Below are 22,587 nucleotides of genomic sequence, written 5' to 3' on the forward strand. Positions count from 1 at the left end.
TGTTTTCTTCACAGCTGGAAGATTTGTGTTGTTTCCTGGTAAATCTTTTTCCAGTAAAAGGGTCCAAAAATCTCTAAATAGGTACTTTTATATTTTGGAGCCATGGGCAGAGGGGAAAGAACACTGAAAGCATGCCAACTCACCAAAACAGAACAAAGACAGCAACACAGGAAGCACATAACACACACAACAGACATGTCCACACGTATATGCATTGCTATACATTGTAGAGGGAAAGTTTGGTTTTCGGGTTTATTTAAAGTTCTCGCATATGGGTCCAAACTTCCAGAGTTCCAACTTTCACCTCAGGCCAGATTATTGCTCATTCGGCTGAGGGCACCAACTTTATCATCCCAGAGGTGAAGGGGACGTCAGAACTGTAGTGAACACCAATACACAAAATCAGGATCTCATCTCAAAGAGAAATTTTATTTTGAAATAATTCCAGGGTCTGGTATTAAGTCAGTCTGACTTGTTTCACAATGTGACTTTCAACGCAGATCCATTTCTGCCATGTTGGTTCTGCTTGGTGACCCAGGAGGTGGGAAGTCAGTGAGAAGACATGCATCAGATGAATCCTCCGTTGAGCAACACTCGTACTCGGTCACTGATCTGCACTTTAAATCCACTGCAGCACATTGAACTGTCTGTCTTTTTCGGTTTGACCCGCTGCAACAATTAACTAAAGGGTGTACACATTCCATCTTAAACATGGAAATAAAAAAAAACACACATTTGTTGTTCTTTGCTTTAAACCTTTATTTCAGATTAGATCCAATGAACTGCTATGGGTCTCAGGTCCCCACAAGGCCACAGTGGATGACACAAGGCTGTGTCCACAACAGCTCTGTTCACTGCTGTCTCCTCGTAGCAGCGGTAGGACTGAGTAGTGGTCTTATCTCAATACTTGCCGCTGCTGACATACATTTCAATGACATAACATTAAACAATATTCACACCCATGCCATCACAATGTGGGGAGATCGCTGTCTAATAACGGCAACATGGATGATTGGGAGCCTTCATGAACTATGCTACTGCCAGAAAAAAGAACTGCTCTGTCCCTCTGTTGATGGAAGGGTGGCTGCTAGTCAAGCAGCGGAGGAACAGTTTCCAACTCTTCAATTCAAAGCTGAGTTTCATCAGTCAGAGAAATCCTGATTAAATGAGGAATTTCCGCCACCAGCACCAGCGACGTATAGAAACAACAAAGCATTTTCCCAGTAGCTGAATAACCAGGTTTGGATTTGCTCCAGTAAACCATGCAGGCAAGGTATGTTTAAACCTCCAACTTGCTGCATTTTTTAAACTGCAAACTCTTCAAGGCTCCTCTATTTGTTACTTGAGTTGAGGAATAAATGAGCCGATGATGTTCTATAATAATGGATCAGCTGGAGGAAGAACTACCAGGTGTTCCTCTACGCTCTCTCACGCTGCAAACTCAGGTCCAAACTGGCAGCTCACAGATGAAAAACTAGCTGTTTGAAAGTAATTTCTTTTGAAACCAAAGCATTTGGACCCCTGTTAACTTTATTTAAACTTTAGAAAATAATGTGTGAAAACTAAGGACAGATAAGTACGGCCAAAGAGGACATGTGAGAGGAGTTGGTCGCTGTGTTCAGGTCCACCGTGACTTCCTGACGGCGACACCTGAGCTGCTGCCGTGCTGCGGCAGATGAAAGGTTCCTCTGCGGCCGGTCCTCAGCTGAAGGACGGTGCGCTCCGCGAGTCCACCACTTCTGTGTTGACCTGTGCGGCGATGCTGGCTGCCGTTACATTCAGGTGGATGTCATACTGCTGGTCCAGGCCCAGGTAGCTGTCACTCATCACATACAGGGTGTAGATGCACCTACGAGCAGAAGGTTCAGTGGTGAGTTATGCTTCCACCAGATGACAGCAAGCTGCTTTTGACTCCAGCCAAGCTCTCAGTTTTCTTAGAGCAAATATTGTGCTCATGCTCCCCTGTGCTGTAAAGGCAGATTGCTGAAACTGAAGGGAGACTATGCAAGTCCACAGACTTCCCTGGTGAGGAACTTAGAGAAGAAACCAGCTCAGCAATGACTTTACCAAGCAGAATAAAAATGGTCATATTATAAAGTTCTGTATTCAACCCAGAGAGCAGCGATGAGGATGGAAATGATCAGATTTGCAGAGGAAGGCGGACCGGCACCAACATCAGAGAGAAAACACGGTGCCAGACACAACTCTGGGCATCCCTGGTTAATATGTGCATAACGCCAGAAAATACATTCATTATTTACTACTGTAGCACAATATCACGCCGGAAAATGTAGAAAAAAACTTTTTGTGTTATTTTATTAAGGCGTTAAACTGTCTTGTGAATCACCTCAGTAATAAGAATAACATCTTCCATTTAAAAGAGCCTTAGGACACTGTATGAATCCAACAGGATAACTACAAGAAATCTTAATAAAACAAAAGTTAGAATGATGTAGTGGCTATATGTAAGGAACCTTTGTTCTGCTGAAAGGCTGAAAGATGCTTTTTTAATTCCAGAGTTCACAATGCACTTTAAAGGTTTCCAGGACCGTGGGAAGAAAAAAGGCCCGCAGCATCACAGGTCCTCTGCCATACTTAACAGACAGCATGAGATGCATTAAATAAATTCATCTTTTGCTTCCCAGACCAACACGGGTGTCCTAACCTCATGTGACCAAAGCTAACAGTTCCAGCTAACGTCCTGATACAGTGAGCAAAGTCCACATGTTTACATGTGTGATGGAAAGAGAGAAAATGCTTTCTGCTGGTATCACCCTAAAAGCCCAGGCTGGATGTAGACATAATGTAATGCTTGTTATGAAGAAGTGGCCCCGAGACAACTCTATCTGCTTTGGAGATCTTCCTTTAGCTCTCTTAGCGGTAAATGCAGCTCAGAATCCAGGGTTAATTCATCTTCAGAATCATGTCATGTTTAAAGCCCAGCCATTGGTCAGGGGCTGAGCACCAGTGTTTTTTAAAGAAAATGATTAACATGCAATTTTCCTCTGAGCTGAAAAAAAGTGACATTATTTGATGTTATCTAGTATCAGATGGTTCCACAATAAAAGACCGGAACATTCTAGGCTGCTTTCACACATCTTTACCTGGGGAGCCAGTAAATTAGACCGACCGGCGCTGAAAGTGGTGACATGATGAGGGAAGTGATGCTGGGAAGCTAGCCCAGCCTGGGGCCACTGGACCTAGTGGCTACCCAAACACATCCATACTGCTTCTATGATGTTCTCTAGCAGCTGGCTATGGGCTTCTGTCATTTGTGTCTCTGACTCTGTCCTTTTTATTCCTCTAGCCCTCTCCCTGTCATGTTAGCCATCGGTTTGTAACTTCACAGCAGTAAAATAACTCATCAAAGCTTGGATGTCAAGGTAGGGTTGCTGCGAATAAAGCCTCCCGTGTTTGGCAGGAAAAGCTGCAAAAAGGGGACTAAAAATAAGTAAAATATTCTTGAAATTGGTATTTTTGTCCTTTTTGAAACGGTAAATAAGATTATCTGCCAATGGAATGAGTATTTTTACCCCTAAAATAAGATAATTAGATATACTGCCCTTGAAATAAGATGACGAAGATGACTCGTTCCTATTTTAAGTGCAAAGATCTTATTCCATTGGCAAATAATCTTATTTACATGGTCAAATCAAGGCAGAATAGACTCATTTCAAGAAAAGTTTACTTATTTCTAGTTCTATTTTTGCAGTGCAGGCTGCATAGACAGACTCTGGGACAAACCTGTGCAGTTTCGCCTTTAGAAAATCTGTCCACCAGTACTGTTGCAACTACATCTGAAACCAGATATTTACATACACTGTATAAAAGGCTGCGTTTTTAATGTTTGACTTTAAGCCATACTAAATGTTTGCATTTAGCTTGTGTGGATTTCTACTGGCTAAAAGACAGAATAAAACAGCTGTTTTAACTTTTTTCAGATGTTAATGCAGATGTTAATGATGTCTTAATTATTTGGTAATATCAGGCCTTTCTGATGAATACGTCTAAACCTTAACTTTGTTACCATTAAGCCACTTTGTGAATAATGTAGTGGCATACTTAGACTCATGCCTACATGGAAATCCCATTTGTGTCTCAACTTTAACTTCCTGACTGATGTCTTGAGGTTTTGTGTCAGTTTTTCCACATAATCTTCTGTCTTTATGGTGCAATGTTGTGAAGGGCACCGTTCTCTCCTGCAGCCAGAAAACACGATGCTGCTGTCCCTGTGCCTCCCTGTCAGGATGGAGTTCTCCTCCTCCTCTCTCCACAGCTAGTTTGAGCACCATTGGTTTAAAATTGAAAGCTCTTATGGTGCTTCAAAAAGGAACATTTCTTTTCAAAGGTCCAAGGCTAGAAACTTTACAGCCGTTCTTTGACAGAATGGTCTGCATTTCTGTCAGGCATCAATCATCTCTCTTTTCAAACCACATCTTACTTTCCAGTCTTCTCTGGAGTGAAGAAGGCCACAGACACGGCTGTGTGATTGCGGACGTATCCGACCCGTTTGACAGCCAGCAGCTCCTTGCGATCCACTTCCCCCATGACGAGGAACCAGCCCTCATCCTTCGCCTTGGGGAACCTGGGAGCCTGGGCCTTGCTGTCTTGCTTTCTCTGGAACAACAAACATGCCTCAGTCTTCACTCAGCATCTCACTGCCGGGCTTGGTCAAAAGAAAGTACACCCCTTCCAATATCACTGTTAGAAATACTTTGGACATTTTCTGGGATTTCTGGGGTGTACTGTTCACAACCTTTTCCATTTAGATTTAATCTTTGATAAATAAATAATGGTGGCGTGGAATCTATGGCTTAGCTAAGGTTAGGCTGAAATATTTGCTAAATAACAGGAGAATTATAAGTTAAAACCTTAACTTTTAAGCAGAAAGGGTCGGCTTTTTTTAAACTGGAGATCCCTGCAGATGTCTACAACATCCCTCTGATAAAAGGTGAGCTCTTCATGAGAAGGCCTCAGCTTCCTGGTGCACTGGGCCCACTTACCCTCTGCTGACCCAGATTGATCCGACGCAGCGCCACCTGCAGGACGTACTCCTGGTCAGCATGCACATCCAGCCAGCTGCTCTCCTCTCTCAGGTTAGCGCCCGCTGCAGGGAGGGGCCGCTCCATCTGCTCCTGGCTCTGTTCCCACCAGCCCTTCACACTCATCTGGACCTCCAGCACTGGGAGGTGACTCAGGAAGGACCATGCCTGGCAGGGGAGGAGGAAGCGAAAGAGAGGGATGATGGGAAATACTGCCAGTTATATTCAGCTGACCGTACACTGTTTCTGGTCCTTGACACCTGAAGTGGAGAAACCCTTGTGCTCATAGAATGGCCCGGGGCAGCTGGTTAAACCTTCAGCTCTTAAAGTAGATATGTTGGGGAGAAAAGAGAGAAAAGGCAAAGGAAGGAAGTCCAGCATCTCCTGCTCAGTGGGTAACAAAGGGAACCGGTCCAGCAGATAAATCCTGACATCTGCTACCCAAGGATACTTTCTGGCTCATTCCGGGCCAGAAGGGATGCAACATCACCTCTAAAGTGGGCCTGGCCGATAAACCGAAAATTTACCGACACCAACATTTACGTCACTTCGCCCATGTCGGTATTTTCGGTATTTAAAGACATGAAAGGAGTATTTGTTTTTAAACGAATAGGTAGTCTATGTTCATGTTCCTTTAAAATGCTACAGTCTGTAGTCACGTGACTCCACCCCATCCAGTTTGTAGCAAGAAGCAAAAGAGACGGGGAGGTTGAGAAAATGGAGGAAACTTCAAATGTTGAAGCGGCGACAGCGGTAGAGGAGCAGCTGGTAAGTTTGTTGCAAGGCAAGGCAAGGCAAATTTATTTATATAGCACAATTCAGTACAGGGACAATGCGGCCACATCTGATCTCTGGTCCAGTCACACGATGGTCCCGTACATTGGTCAGATGGTGGTTGTCACATTGTGACTGTGCTGTTGGGGGGTATTACAGTAGTATTAATGTCTGTTTATGGTGGTGAACTGCATTATATTGTGATATATTGCCCAGCCCCTCTCTTAGGAATGCTCTTAGCAGGGAGAACCTGATCGGATCGACTAAAACACTTCACTGCCTTTTGATGATAGCCTGCTATTGGTGGACGTTCTCTCTGCGCAGGTCAGGACCTTTCAAAGGGTAAAACAGGCCGGCTGTCTATCAGCAGTCAATGGCTCTCTGAGGCGGTGGTCCAGAGGCCGTGTTGTCCTCTTGGATCTAAACAGAAGGAGTAGAACACATGCACTACTGCAGCTTGTGTTGCTGCGTAACTGCATTGGTCAGGGGGTTCTGCTGAGCCATGTTATTATCACAGATGCTTTTCTCTGGGCTTAAGGACCTTTTAAATGGTTTAAGGCAAATGTAACATTTGGTCCTACAGTACCTAAACGGCAAACCAAGAGAAGAACATAAGATACAAAAAAGGCAAATGCATAAATGCAACAGAAAATATGGAGAGGATAAATGTGATCATTGGGGTCCTTGTGGAAAAACACCTCAGATTCCCCCAAGAAAAGCTATTTATTAGAGCATTACTCTGCTAGAGCAAGCAGACATGAACGCTGCCATACATCTAATTATTTCATTAAGGAGCCTGCCACTCTGTGGTGGGGGCTGTGAAGGTAGCAGAGGGAGGGAGGGGGGGGGGGCAGAGTGACGGGACCCGTCACTCTGTCCAACTCTCTCACTACAGCAGCAATAGCTCTTAGACTGGAGCTGAACTGGGACCCCTCGGCCCACTCTGACCATGGTACGTATGAGTGTGAAGATGTGAGGACAGTCGTGTTTTTAAATCTCTACATTTGATTTACACTGAACTGTTTCTGTTCACGTGAACTTACCTGGAGTATTTGACTTGGGTGAAACTCCTGGCCGACAATAGCAGAGAAAACACTTTCTTTACCACTGCAGGCAGCAATAAGCTCAGGTAGTCCTTCAATGGGTCCACGGAAGCCTTCAGCACCACTCCTTCCTCCTCTACCTGCCCATTGCCTGCCAAGTGACACAATAAACAGAAATATAAGAGACATTAAATCATACTGCAGGAAGCTTCAGGTACACGTTTTAGGGGTAAATCGTCCCCAAGGTCCCATTAATACCAAAGCTAATCTCAATGTATTCTTTTCAACAGAACAACACAATGAGCCAATAAATACATAGAAAAATGAATCCTGAAATAAAGTGTCTCAATATGGGCATGGAGAATAAGAAGCTTCGTGGAAATCACAATGTAACCACGGAACAGCAGCTCAACATCTTGAGCGTTGCTAACTTTTCTGCTCTATGTGTGAGAAGAGGACAACTGCACTGATCCAAACACAGTTGATACGTTGATAAGAGTCTGTCTGTGTCGCAGAAGTGGGGGTCAGAAAACAGACCTGGAGCTAGTTTCTTTGGAAAAGACGAGCTTCTGAGAAAAGGAGATGAAGTTTAAAAAGAGCGAGTCCACGTCTCTATAGCAACGCAAGACTCTGATCCATCTCAGAGGACCTGCATCACCTGTCACTCCACAGAGGACATTTTTAACCTGCAGACATGTTTGAAAATCCCTCTATGGAGCTGCTCATGAGAGAATGTTGTATTATATTCTGATGAGCTTCCAAAGAAACGTTAGCTTTTCCCAACCTCCTGCCGGGAAACATTTAACATAATCTACCAGTGCCTTCTTTTAGACGGTTCCAAAACCAACTGCGGTCTCACTACCAGGAATGTCCTACTACTGTTTCCAGTACAGGTCCTCTGTGTGACAGCAATAACAGACGGAGAACTGAACAAGATGTCGGTCTCTTCTGGTGAACAGGAGAGTATCAAGCACCTGTAAAGCAGTGATGCTGTTTACCTGAACAGATGCAGGTGGTGTTGCTCAATGTGTGGAAGAGTCAGTAATGATGAGTCGTGGAGCCAGCGGCCCTGGACGATCATCTGCACCAGGTTGCAGACACTCAGGGCTGTAACAAGCCAGCCTTCATTGGCTGCTACATCCAGCATTGCCTGAGGACAGAAACAAAAGGACTAAGAATCAAACGTACAGATGTCACAGGATGCAGAAGCATCATTAGTTACAATTATTGGGCATTATGAGGCACAGACTACATTTACATGGATAAAAGTAATCGGAATTAATGGTCGATCAGAATAAAAATGAGTCATGTAAACGAGCCAATCGCAACATTGTGATCGGATTAAGCTCAATTGGAATGAAATCGTATTCCGAAGGTGAGGGGCCGATTGATAATCTGATCAGAATGCATGGAAGTGCTTGTCAGGATCAAATTCTTCCCAAAGTGGCAAACTGAGCTGAGTGCGCCACACGTAAAAGGGACGTATTTCCTCACTGTTGAGTGGCGGAAATTCATCAGGAAGCAAAACTGTCGGGGCTCCCAATCCAACCTTTCTATTCGAAACATTAAAAGAGCACAAAATTTTGATTGATTTTCTGTGTGTTTTTAGGGAAAATTGATGACTGCGCATGTTCTATTCTTAATACAGCCAGGTGTATATAAAAGCACATTATGATTGGAATAACTGATCGTGTGCCCATATAAACGGTACAAGCTGCTTATTTTTTGTTTATAATCTCAAAAAATGTCAATACGATCGTGAAATTTTGAGCATGGATACAGTTAAATTATACATATGATGACCAACACTAGCAGGTCTTCATTGTCACACCACCACCAAAAAATATTAAAGTCCTTATCTTTATGATAGCTGGATAAAAGCTGTACAATGGCTGCTTAATCAGTTGTCTTCAAAAAGTCAGTAAGATTGTGGGTGAAACGTGATGCTCCAGATTTTGGCAGAGAGGGGCTTAGACATTTCCAAGGACGTATAAACACAACATGAAGTATCAGAAGAGAACAAGGAGAGGTTGGAAAAACATAGAAACACAGAGCAGAGCAGGATATTCTCTGGCTGGACCAGATCACAGCTCCTCCAGGTTGCTGAGCTGATCTTAAACAAACATCATTAATTTAAGTCATTTCTTGAGGGTAAAACGACCCAAGGTGCATAGCGGAAGAGGTACAAGGTAATCAAAATGCTAATGCAGCTCAAATTAACAAAGGGATTTACATATAACAATTGCTCCTAAAGCAAATTAAAGCTGGAATGTGGCTGAAATGAAAGCAACGAGGTATAAAAGCAAAAGGCTTAGTTCCAGAGAGGACCTACCAACCAGATTCTCACTTTCACCTTTTAGGAAATAATGGAAGCTACTTGGCAGAAGAAAATGCTTTCATAGAATAACTCTGGGCAGAAAACATGAAGAGCAACTGAAAGGCCCAAAATTCCAGACACGTTTATTTGATTAGGTCTTAGATCTGTATGAATATGTCTAAAACATAGGCGGACCCACCCATAGGCGGCTTAATAACTCTACACACATTACAAGGTCTGTAAGCCAGACGGGATGTATAGTCCCTCCAGTAGGTTCTGGGTCTTCTCCGGGGTTCTGTGTGGAAAATGTAGATGCTTGAACCACCTAAACTGACTCCTTTTGATGGTGAGAAGCAGCAGCTGTGCTTTGAGCTCAATCTTTAAGACTGAACCCAGCAACCCTGCAGAGGATGCTCATTTTGGCTGCTTGTATCCAGGACCTTGTTCTTTTGGTCATGATCCCTACCTCATGACCATAGGTGACAGTCAGAACATGGCTCAGCTCTTTCTTCACAGCAACACACCAGAGCAGCGCTCTCATACTGCAGATGAAGCCCCAATCTATCTCCTGTTCCATTCTAAAGGGATACTTAAACTCTCTGCTTGAGGCAGACACCTACCCCAAACCCAAAGGGGGCAACAGAAGGAGGTGGCCATCCAAGAAACTGAATAAATATAGAATAAATATTCCACTACAGTGGTGACTTCTAGAGTTTTCTGCAGGTGTTACCAACTCAAATTTAGGACTTTTAAAGACCTTTTTAGGACCAATATGAATGAAATTTAAGCCCTATATCCTGACTACACCAAGGACTGAGATGGACAGACAGATGTGATTTGGGATAAACCATACAGTGATTTATGTAATGGACTTTTTTTCCAGAAGTGGTAGATTTTTGATCCAATAGTTCAATTTAGAGACATATGTTTGCCTTTTTCCAATGAGCAATGCATTACACAGAGACAAACTGTTCGAAACATCCATTGTGGATTGGCACTGATTTGAACTATGGCATCGCCCTGTGACAGTCTGCAGCACTGTCAGAACTGACTGACTGTCATCTATCTTAGACCATTCTCAGCAGCAACAGCGCTTTCTAAATACAACTCTACCGCCCGTGCTCCCAAAATTCCCAGTTTAATTTCTTGTTTTTGCATAAGCAGCAGCAGGCTTCAATGTCGCAGTTTGAAGCGGACTTTAACTAAGTCTTAAACTGGTTCTTTGATGTCAAGCGTTGTTAAATTAGCATTTTCCTCTGACAACGGAAAAAAACTGCTTCTTCTGTTTCCACACATGGACCACCAGGAGGAGTGCTAAGGACTAACCAATAACATGAAAACTGATTGGCTAGCTGCGTGTTTTTAGTTTAAATACATTCAATAAAGCACTATACAGTGGCGGGGGAGCATTTTAGTGTGCATGTGAAGTAGACATGGGCATAAGAAAATTAAGCACTAAGTGTCAGCTGAGAACGGCCTTATCCCTCTACGGGCTCCAGTCCTAAGCAGGTTTAGTCAGTAGAGAGCAGCAGAAGTGTTTTCGACCAACTGTCTAGGGTGTCAGCTGCACCCACTGTGATTCTGTAGTTTCCTATCCAGATAAGGCAGACAAACCCATTTATGCACGCTGTGGATGTACCAAACCCTAAATGTCCTTTAGTTCTGCCAAACAACAGTGCAGTGATAAGTAGAGCCATTGCAGTAAACGGTAGCAGCAGGACTGCAGAGAAATAAGCACATCCATACCAGCCTCATGCACAGCATGGGAAATCACAAGCACATGTATGCATTCACACCCAAAAAAACATGCATTCCAAGCTGTGGACAATAGCTTACAGATTTTCAGATATAGTCACAAAGAAGCCATGTTGGCAATATGTAGGCCACCACACTGTATGGTTAGGGTTAACCAACCAGTTTGGAGTATCAACTCTACAAACCGGGAATGTCCCAGCATATTCTGACTAACTGTGAAAACTGGAACAGAAGCTCGTATTGCTAAACTTTCTTGGATTTGACCTCTCTTCCTGTTTTAGCAGCGGAGAGACTAGCAATGCCAGAAAAGCCCAATCCTACTTCATAGATCTACAACCTTCCCTTCTGAATGATATAGATGAGCAGGCTTAACAAAATACAAACAGTTCCTCAGCCCCGAACAGAGGAAATCACAAAGGACTTGACTCGGAGGCTTGTGACTTCACTTGCACCAAGATAGAACCCCAAGGTTCCCCATTGTACTCAATGAATACATTTTTATATAGAAATATATAAAGAGGCAAATAAAAATATTTTCTAGTAAATATGTATATATAGTGTTTTTACAAAACAGGAAGACACTGACTGGACTGATGCAAATATACAAATTATATTCAAAGTGCTTTAAGAAATAAAATAGGAAATATTTATGCTTTGCTTTCCTCACCTCTTAAACATGTCAAACAGGTGGATCAAAAACAGAATGTCTGTTCTTTATCTGCTTTATTTCATGTTTTTTTGGGGGGTGGGGAGGGGTTGAATCATTTTACTTGTGCAACACTTTGGCCAACCATGTGTCGTTTTTAAAGTGCCATATACAGTATGGTATTATTGATCGTCTCATTATTATTTCACCTATACAAATCTTCAGAGGTTTCACTGTCTGTTAGCAAGTCACAGTTAAACATTTCATGAATCAGTTAAAGTTAGTTTTATTAATCTTTTTCTAACCAACCAGTTTATGGTAATTTATTTCCATGTTCTAATACAACAGGCAAAAATTACGAGTTGATTAAAAGGAACAAATGAGTAAAAACTATGGATAGAGATAACATGTGAATTAATTTCTACATTTCAACTTACACAACTAATAATGAGTTCAAAGCTAATATAGAGACTTACCTATACCTACATAAGTTAACATTAGGCTACAACTTCATTTTCTTTTGCTTACTAATTGTATTGTGGATGTGGGAAAGTCCTTCTGAATAGATATTCAAACTGTTGAAGGATGTAAACCCAAAAGAAGATGAGAAATTGGCTTTTAAAATCAGATGTTTAGCCCTTTTGAGGATCTTATGTGATAGACCAGCACACAAAAATGCATAATAATGAAATTATTTTCAATGACCATTAGAGAATAAAGAGCATTATGAAGGACCAAGACACACAGCAGGCTGGGAAGGAGAGCAGAAATCAGAGATGCAACCAAGACGCCCAAAGTGGGTAACTTTGGGGGAGCTGTAGAAATCCTCGCTTCAGGTGGGAGAATCTGCTGTGAGAACAACTATAAAGGATGCATTCCAAAAACCTGGCTTTTAAGGAAGAGTGGCGAAAGGAAAGACATTGTTTAAACAAAATGTTCTGTGTTTGTCACCAACCATGTAGGGGACACAGTAAATATGTGGGAGGAGGCGCTCTGGTCAGACCAGAGCTTCAGTTTTGGCCTTCATGCAAAATGAAGTACTGTGTGTGTGTGAAGGGAAAAAAATAACATTAAACATCATTCACATCATCCTTGTGTTTTTCTAGTCGACCATCTGCTGTTTTCATGATTTTTGCTTCCTGAACTGGAGTAAAGAAAACTGTGTTGAGATCCAGCAGATGCGCTGTTGGCTCCAAAAGTCCAAACCCAAAAGTGCATCCCTAGCCGGCAGAAGACGTCAGCAAGTAAATTTGTATTATTTTGTTACTTTTCATCCTAAGCTTGGGCAGGATAAAATAGTCCCGGACCATTACTGTGTACTTTGGATATTGAATAGCTGAGTTTAATATGCAAAGTTTGTGAATGTGACTTTCACTGTGTTTTGATTACAGTAACCCATAGAAACCGGCCACCTGTTTTTCCTCCCCTTATGCTGGAGATGACTGCTGCCCTGGCATAGATCATAAACATTAAAGGGGCCATGACAACTAATTTCTGGGGGTGTAATATGATCTGTTGTGCACTAACGAGGCCGTGTTAATGTCAAAAGTATGTATCAAGCTCTGGGGTGTTCACCTTTGTCTCTTTGCTCAAAAATGGTCAGATTAGAAAACAGTTTAATTTCCTACGTAGGTAATTTCTACATAATTCATATTCTCCAATCAGATCACACCATCAAGCAAACAGCCTTCCTCCTCCCCCCAGCTGATACACCCGGCTTTGAGTCACGCTAGCATGCGAGCAGACAGGGAGCGGCAGCCCCAGATCAGCCTCCCTGTATCGGCTCCAACAGAAGCCAGACACCGCTGAAGCTGTGGAGCGCAAATATCGCCAATTCAACCTCAAACTAACTTCACAGCGGTCACTAAAAAGGGGAGCTGTTATGTCCGAGGGTGCTGAAAAATTTATGAAAGTTTCAACTTATAGCCAAAGGTCAGGGGAATCACAGAAGAGAGGCTGAAGTCCATTTATGGGGAGCAGACTTTACTGAAGAGAGTTTCCTTGAATGTGGGGGAACTGAAGTCGGAGTTTTTGAACAAATGGAAACAAAGCTGTCATTACCCGTAAATTTATTTAATTTCTAAATGCTGTCAAATGTAAGGAAGGTGTGTTTATAACTGAAAAATCTGGTCTGGACTATCAAGTCTGGACTATCAAGGTAAACTGCTACTAACTGCATGGTTTTTCTGTCAACCCCTAGAAGAGCAAGGGCGGTGAGCTGAAGCCAGAAGCCAGCTGACTGTCACGCCGCGGTCTAATGTGGCTTTGTATTTCGTTCCCGTTGTGTTGAATTGCGCCGCCAGGTTACAGCCTTTGGTCAGCTCTGCCTCACCTGTCCGACATCCTGCAACACAAACACTTCCCCTAGCCATAATATGGATTTGTGACGGAGTGGTGCGGGAAGAGGAGTGAGGTGTGGATGGAGGAGGGAAGGGGTGTAGGGGAGCGTTTGACTGGTTTTCCAAATGCGATCATTACCATACCCAACCCTTTTACTGAGGAGGGACGTTTGGCCTGACAAAACAACAAGCTGAAGTTATTTTTTAATGAAATTCTATGGAGAAATTACATATATAGCAATATCAACTACATGAAATGGTTTATGCAGTGATGTCATGGCACCTTTAAGTATCACATAAATGTTCCATTTCTGCTTACAGTCTCCAAGATGATCCAAAGACTTATTTCACATAAACTGCTGCTGCTGAGTGACGATTCCTCCTGCTAATCAGTGTGGCTGTTCAGATGCCTTTCCATTCTAAAATTGAACTGAAACTTTTATGATCTGTCCGTAGAAAATGCTGATCCAAACGTATCAGTTGTTCACTGGTTCTTAACTAATCATTTGCAATTTACCTTTGATTAATAGTTAGTAGATCTGTGTTTCTAGTTAGTTAATGAATTTGTGACTGAAATAGTCTCGGTTGTATCAGGGCGATTTAGTTTAATAAACTAATAGATAAAGGGAAACTTGTTTGTGCTTATTTTTATATAAAAGAGAGTTGCTGTTAGGAGATTGGTGCTCAAATAATTTTTCAGGTTAATAGTAGAGAAGTTACATTGTATGTTTGATTTGGTTAAAAATTATTCATTATGAACTGCATTTATAAATTGCAATTATTAACAGTTACTAGACACATCTGAAATTCCACTTCCAAGTTTCAACATCCAAATGCTTCTGGAAATTTTGGTAACTGATAATTATTAATTCCAATTATCAATTAGTAATTAAGTGCTAGTATCCTAATCACCACAAACCCATGGTGTACTTTAAATATATATCCATATCTATATATCTACAGTATATCTATATTTGTTGTGGAGGATTTTTGGTTGGGGTAGCAAATTATTATTCATGATTTTTATTTAGTTTTAATTATGTCATAGTCATAATTAAAACCATGATGGCACACTAGTTTTGGGTGATCTGGTCATTAAATAAACAAATTAGATTATCTGTATTTAGCCAATTTTAATAAATTAATTCCAATCAGATTTGAATGTACCAAGGTTTGCACTTGAATAAAAGTTGCTGGATAGATGTGGTCCGTTTTACTATGAAATTAAAGAGAATGTGTAGTTATTAAAACACAAATGTTTTGTGTTGTAAGATCTTTGAACTCTAAGATTTTAACTTGTCTATAATGATTTTGCACTAACAATAAAAATATGACTGAATTTTACTTTTTAAAGAGCCTAAAGAGATGACGTGTTGTGAATTGGCGCTATATAAATAAAATTGAATTGAAGTGAAACTTTGTTCAGTAAATGCTAAACTTATTCATGGTTTACTTCAGCAGAAACAAAAATGTGGCAAGTTTGTCCGTTAAGGCTCTAGGTACTTTTTAAACCCCCAGCATTAGTTGGGGACTTATTGAATAATAACTACTGGTTGAGTTTGTAAAACAAACAAACAAACATAAAAATGACATGAAACTCCAGCTGAGTACGCTGCACATTTGTCTGCTTTTACCAGTGCTAAACTTCTCTCTCGCTCTCTCTTTTACAAAATGCGTTCAAGGATTTTATTAGACTTTGCATCAAATATTACATAATGCGGTTTCAGTTATGTTTTATTACATTTTGAAGCCCAATTTTATTACATTATTACATAATGCGGCATAAAAACCGTGTGAATCATACGGGGGTAGAATTTAATAGCCATTGGCTTCTTCCTGCTCCTTTTCTGACTGAATATGAAGGCTATTATTGTATATTTGATAATTCCAGTTTTTATTTTTGTTACTTTTTTCTGCTGATATTTGCTGTTCACGTTTTTGAAATAAAGATTTCTTCATTAGTTCATGCTATAGTGTGGTTATGCTTCTCTTCAGCGGGGAAGCTGCTAAATTCAGCCTAGAAGAAAACCTGCTGGAGGCTGCAGAAGATCTGATGTTTGTTTTTTTTTGCCAGGTCTCCCTTGAAAAAGAAATTTTTAATCTCAATGCTGACTTTCTGGTTAAATAACAGTTAAATAAAATAAAATGAAAATAATAATAAACCCGTTAAATATTTGCTTAGCAAATATAACAAGGGCTTCATTGCTGTATTCCCAATAAATATTTTGCCAGCAATTTTTGACGAGGCTGTAAATAATTTTCGATATGCCACCTCAATGTTCTGTTAGTGCACCTGTCTTTTTTCACTATTTACACAAATGACCTGCCCTGGAAACTATGTTTTGAAATTCTCTGAAGACACTGCTATTCTCGGCCTGCTACATGAAAATACAGACCACGCGTCTTATCTTAACCAGGTCTAGTCTTCAATGGTGTGATGACCACCCCCTCATTAACATAAAAAAAAAAAAACGAAAAAAAATGTTGATCGACCCCAAGTCAGAAGGGGACAACTTCTCACATCTTATCCATGATCAGCAAATCAACCAGGGCTTCTTATAGGGACCTGGCTGTACACCTAGATAACCAGTTTACATGGGAAGTTCACGTTAAGAAGTTGTGCTCCTGCCTGCAGCAGAAACCTTTGGGTCTGTGGGGTTGACCAGAGGATTATGTTTATATTCTATCAGACTGTATCATGAAGTTTTAACAGATATGGAACGCCAACATGGTTTGGTAATCTCTCTGTGCAGTTAAACTCTAAACTTAATCATCTGGTCAAGACTGCAATGAGGCTCACAGGGAGGACTGATTATTCCTCCCTGCAGTCCATTTACGAGGAGTCCGTTCTCAGGCTCACATGGGGAGTACGGTCTGCTCCTGCTCATATCCTCTATTCACAATATCAACTGCTACCTTCTGGCAAACGGCAGAGAGCTCATTTGCAAACTTAATAGATATAAACATTCATTCACCCCTAGCGCCAGAGACGCCCAAATTAATAACTAAGGCAGGAATGTAGTACGTGGATGTATGAAGGCTGTTGCGAGGATTTGGCTTGCTGTGTTGGTTGTTGGAATATATGTGGTCTGGTGTATTTAATGTTTTTATTGTGCAGTACATGGCTTTGTTTCTGCACTTACTGTGCTGTAATGTGCAGTATGTATATTCAATGTTTATTTATGACATTTTTATGGTAGCTTTATTTTAACACATGTAGTCAAAGACAAATTTCCCCTTCAGGGACAATAAAATAGAATCTAATCAAATTTTTTTTAAAGTTAATAAGAAGGGAGTTTTAAAAATATATATATCTATTGTGTCATTTCATTTAAGAAACAAGCTCCTTATAAAGACCTCAAACACAAGTCAAAGAACTTCAGGAGTTTTTGGCTACGTTCACACTGCAGCCTGAACTGACCCAATTCTGATATTTTTTTGCCCATATGCAACCTGGATCTGATCTTTTCATGACAGTCTGAACGACACAGATCGGATTTTTTCAAATGTGACCTAGGTCGCTTGGATATGTGGTCCTGAATCTAATACGTATCTGATCTTTTCAAATGCGACCTGTGTCTGTACGGCCAGGCCGCATTCATCAGACCTACACGTCATTGATACTTGACAAACATCACTAACGGTGGACCTGGCTATGCCAAAGAGGTTGACTATTGTGCGGTAACAAACACCTGTTGCAAGTCCATACAGCCCCACAGCAACGAGTTTACTCACTGCTCTGGCCGCCGAAGATGTGTGTTTTTACATGAGAGCACTAAAGAGATCCGTTCAGACACACATAAAGGTTTTCTTTGTTATTTGAAAATTATGAATGAAATCCGTATCAGTAAAGCCGCTCACATCAATAAAATTTGCCTCTTTCTTTTCAATCTTCTTAAAAAGTTATTTTTTAAGAAGCTCGATCTTCTTAAAAAAATAACGTAAAGAACGCAAGATATGCTGCAGCATTACGATCCATGTTTACTTCCGCAAACACTGAGCACGCTTGCTACGTGTGACGTCATCGCGTCCTCTACTGCGCATGCGGGACACTTAGGTGTATGAATGCAGTTCACACAGGAGATCACATACAAGTCGCATATATTTGGAAATGTGAACGGACACGCAGAAAAATCTGATTTCACAAAAAAATCGGAATGTAGCATGAAGGCCTGCAGTGTGAACAAAGCCTAAGTCTGTTTTCAAATAGATGTTGTGTTTATGTCATTTTAAATGATGTGACCCCTGCTCCTCTGTGTGACGTGGGCAATGCTCAATGAACTCTACTCACTGATCCTTCAGATACATTCTTCATTCCAGATTCTATGACAGCATTTCAACGTTCTGAGCTTTCTTTTTAAAAGCTCCAGATTAATGGACCACACTGGCGGACAAGCTGTAGCTAAGCTAGACGTTACCTGACAGATACGAATGGCGTTGTCCAGAACGGTCTTTGTGTCGGTGGTGTAGTCACTACATGGGAGCTGGGCGTGGCTGAAGTGTGCTTGCAGCAGGAGATGAGTCTTGGTGTGAGCACTGTCAAAGGAGTGGGGGTTGACCTGCAGAGGGAGCTGCTGAGCTAGCTGGCTGTTGAGCTGGTCCTCGTTGTGTCTGACCGGCAGCTCGGCGTACTCCTCCGCCTCCTGAAAAACATCAGAGGTGTAGCAAGAAAGTTAGCCCTGGTGAGCTCACGTCTAACGGATGATCTGTTGACATGAATGGACTTAGCCGTCCACTTCACCGCTCTACGTCCCGCTCAGAATCCTGTGTGCCCCCCATAAGAACTTCTTCAAGTTCATATGTGAGAAAATCTTTTTGACAACACAGTGTGTGTGTGTGAATATAGAAATGTGGTTGAGCCTCTTGTAACACAACTATAGGATGTCCAAAAAGTTGAAACGCATCCCTCTACAAATCTTGAAAACTAAAATTTGAAATATGAACCAGCTGGAGGTATTTTGAAGCTTCAACCTGCTTTAAACCTATAGGGGTTTAAAGCTGTGTACTAACAGGAGCAAATTCACAGGAACAACACCTTTTAAAGCAATGTGTAAAATCAACAGTTATATCTTCCCTACACATGCACAGGCTAACGTGGGCATATTTCTTCAGGAAGTTTTCAGAGGATCTGAATTTGCACAAATAAAAATAAAAAGAGAGAATGTAAAACACTATCGAGAAAAAACTCAAGGAAGTAGAGATGATTGTGGTCCATCAGTCTTCTCTCATCATGGTTGTGGGTATTTGTGCTGAAAGATGCGTGAGCACGCAGGGCTCCTTTACTAGAATTTACTCATGTTCAACTTTGATCTGTTGAGGCATTTGCTGAGGCCATCCCTCAGCCTGGGCCGTTATAGGCTCAATCCATCACTGATAAGCTAGAGTTACAGAGAACCTAGAGCTAAATGGGACCTGAGTGGTGGTGGTGATGCTGGTGGGGGGGGGGGGGGCTTCATAGAGTTCAGATCTAGGCAAGAGCGGAGACAACCCTTAAAAGTCGCCGTAACCTCAAACTCAACACCACCACAGAAACAGAGATGGAGAGAAGTGATTTCGTCATGTTGCAATAACTGTCAAAGTATTTCATTGGATCTTATGTGACAGAGCAACACAAAGATTGTTCCAATGTGAAAGGAAAAGGTTAGATTATGTTCAAATGTTTTTTGTTGAAAAACATTTGAACACAAATTTTGTTGTTTGTTGCAAATGTCAGTAGAGGAAGTGGACGTCCGTGTCCTGGTAGTTCTGCAGGTGGTTCATCCTCTCTCCATGTTCAGATGATGGACTGATCAGAGCTCTGGGAGATGTTCAAAGCTTGAGAGACTGTTGTAGAACCTAAACCTGCTTTAAATGGGAATAGAACTTTCTCCCTGACCAGTCTGCTGGGTTCCTTGGTCTCCCTGATGCTGTTTGTTCTCTAACAAACCTCTGGTGCCAGAAACGGAGCAGCTGGATTTACACTGAGATTAAAATACACACAGCTCAATGTTTTTTGTTTTTTTATTACTACTCCAGACTTTACAAGTGGACAAGTTGCAATGGATTTTTTTAGAGGTATCCGAGTAAAGGTCTGAATAGAAATGCATCCACTTGTCTGATTGTGTTCCTATTCATCTACCTCGTAATTATGGGTTGGTCTAAATCATAAAATCTACATAAAATACATTGAAGTTGTAATACTTTTGCAAGGTAATATAGGCTAGGTGCTAGTGCATTTGGATCTTGTGTAGATAAGCATGTAAAGGAAACAAGCATATTGCCAAAGAGAGTAACGCCATGTTGTGCAGCAAGTAGAGAAGCAGGGTAGATGAAAGTCCTCCTCTCAGCAGTAAATTACTGGGGGATAAAACAAGCCACATGCCTAATGCCTAACAGTAGGTGGGAGGTGTGAGTCTCCTTCGTTAGTGACCACACTGCAACAATGACGAGCAACTCAAAGAGTAAACCAGTGTGATAGTTTGCTGCAAGAGTCCAGAAAACAGCCCACCTACAGCTCTTCTTTCTCAGGAAGCTGAAACAGACTGGACTTTCCCCTCAGCTGCCAGTAAACTCTTACAGAGCCACAGTTGAAAGCATTTGTGTCTCAGCTTGACAGCGTGGCATGTGAGCTGCAGCATCCCACCCACCTGGGCAATGCTCTGTTTGTCTATTCTCAGCAGGGGGCGATAAACAACCAGCCCAGTTCATAGTCTGTTCCATGTTTAAATATATGCTGCTTGGTCCACAGCTTCTTGATCTGACTGAGGATTATTACACTGTGTCCCACATGCTAATGTCTATTTGCACACTTTAGATTCCCAGGGAGTGTTTGTTTGGACATCCATAAAGATTGCAATCTTCGTCAGGTAACTTGAACATTAAAATTTTTGATAATGACTATTTGCACACTTTTAACCTCTCAGTGAGCGTCCACACAGTAATCTACATCGTCTGGGTCAGGGACTGCTATCTGTCTTTTTGAACATGAATCTTATTGAATGCTAAGGACTATTTGCACGCTTTAAGCTTCTCAGGAAGTATTTTTGGTTCAATCAAAAAGAAAACATTATGTCTTGTTGTGTCTGCGTATTTTGTGTAATCAATGTGCATTCTGAGCTAGTGTCTCACCAAAGTTTCATTATGGTAACCAGTGCCGTCTCTGGCATGATGAGTTAAATGGGGCACAAAAACTCAACACCTATTAGCAGCAACACATTTTTTGTGATGCATACAACCTGACTTTGGTTAATGTTAAATTAAACAGATAAATTAGCATAAACCAACACACTAGAAAATCCATTTTATATAAGCTAAATGTAATAAAATTTTATACCTAAAATTATAAATAAAGGCTCACACATATTATTCATTTATTGAACAGAAAAGATTCACATCAATATTTCCATGAGCTAGCAAGGACAAGCAACACTAGATTAACATTTGCTTTTAGTTTACATATTAATATTTTGTTAAAATTTTCCTACATTTATTCCAACAGTTTTTTTACTTGCTTTTATTCTGTTTTTATTTTCCAATGTTTTAATCATGTAAAGCACTTTGTGATGTGCTATACAAATAAATTTGCCTTGCCTTGGCTAGATGTTCGCACACTAGCCGGCAGAACGTAAACGTAACGTGTGCATTTCCAGTATTTTGATTGGACGATCTGAGCTTGGGACCAGAGGAACTGTGACCCATGGCTGTCTACTGAGAGCATGCGCACTGCAATTTCAGATGTCCAGTATTTAAACAAATGTTGGTGGGCCAGCTCCGATATCAAGACTCCTCAAGAGGATTTAGCCTACCGAGCTTGTCAGTTTTCTGGCAGACTTAGAGATACAGATACAGATGTTTCTAAAATAATTTTCTTGGTAAGTGAATCTGCCTTTTTTACAATATTACTCTATAAAGGATGATCATGTCCCACTGATTATTATGGACATAGAGCTCCACAGCGACATCTGGTGGGGCCAGGGCCCACTGGCCCCAAATGCAGAGACGTTGCAGATAGTAACACATAATGACAAGTTTCTTGATTTTCTTGTAGCTAACAGAGAGGGAGTAAAGGGGTGGAGGGAAAATTGGCCAATCACCGTGCTCCTTGTTTGGGAAACAGTCAGAAATGCTTTGGTGTGAATCTACAAATGTTCAAGGAGAGTGACACAGCCTGAGTAAAAGTATCTCCCCTTCCATACATTAGCATCATTAGTCAAAAGCAGTTCAACCAATGAGTAGACTCCCCCGTCTATAGAGACACAGTAGAGACAAAGCGACAGTACAAGCTGAGCACACGTCTAAAAACTGACAATGGAATCAAACTTGACCACAGCAAAACCAGCGTTTTAAATAGCTTTGTTTACTCCCAAGCTATTAAGCTTTGGAGTTGCTGTTTAGAGAGTAAATAAATACAGTACAACTTTGTGGTCTTATCTTCACAACAGAAAATATACGCTGTGTTTACCGTGAGGACAGAAAGCAGGTCATGCAGCGGCAGCTCAGCCCTCAGCCGCTCTTTAAACATCCGGATGGTCGGATGCTTCAGGTAGTAATAAGAGGCAATGCGACCGTATGTCAGTGGCTCGACTGTCTGATCATCCTGGAGGAAAAAGAAAACAATCTCTGGGTAAAACATGACAATAGGAAAGAAAGCTTGTCAGAACATCATTACACACACACACACACACACACACAC

General features: G+C 41.4%; 1 protein-coding gene across 2 annotated transcripts in view; it reads right to left on the reverse strand.

Moving 5' to 3' along the window:
* Window positions 1–410: 410 nt before the first annotated feature.
* ascc3 (activating signal cointegrator 1 complex subunit 3) overlaps window positions 411–22,587 on the reverse strand; it is a gene marked incomplete at its 5' end in the record, with an annotated part of 88,798 nt that continues 66,621 nt past the window's right edge. Inside the window, 8 exon segments of one of the 2 annotated variants that reach the window (XM_036128700.1) lie at window positions 411–1,648; window positions 1,687–1,849; window positions 4,442–4,617; window positions 5,004–5,210; window positions 6,860–7,010; window positions 7,858–8,009; window positions 18,335–18,559; window positions 22,357–22,491. In XM_036128700.1, the coding sequence (XP_035984593.1) occupies window positions 1,702–1,849; window positions 4,442–4,617; window positions 5,004–5,210; window positions 6,860–7,010; window positions 7,858–8,009; window positions 18,335–18,559; window positions 22,357–22,491 (1,194 nt within the window). 2 annotated transcript variants of the gene reach the window in all.

Source organism: Fundulus heteroclitus, chromosome 3 (genome assembly GCF_011125445.2).
Source record: "Fundulus heteroclitus isolate FHET01 chromosome 3, MU-UCD_Fhet_4.1, whole genome shotgun sequence".
NCBI classification, from domain to species: domain Eukaryota; kingdom Metazoa; phylum Chordata; class Actinopteri; order Cyprinodontiformes; family Fundulidae; genus Fundulus; species Fundulus heteroclitus.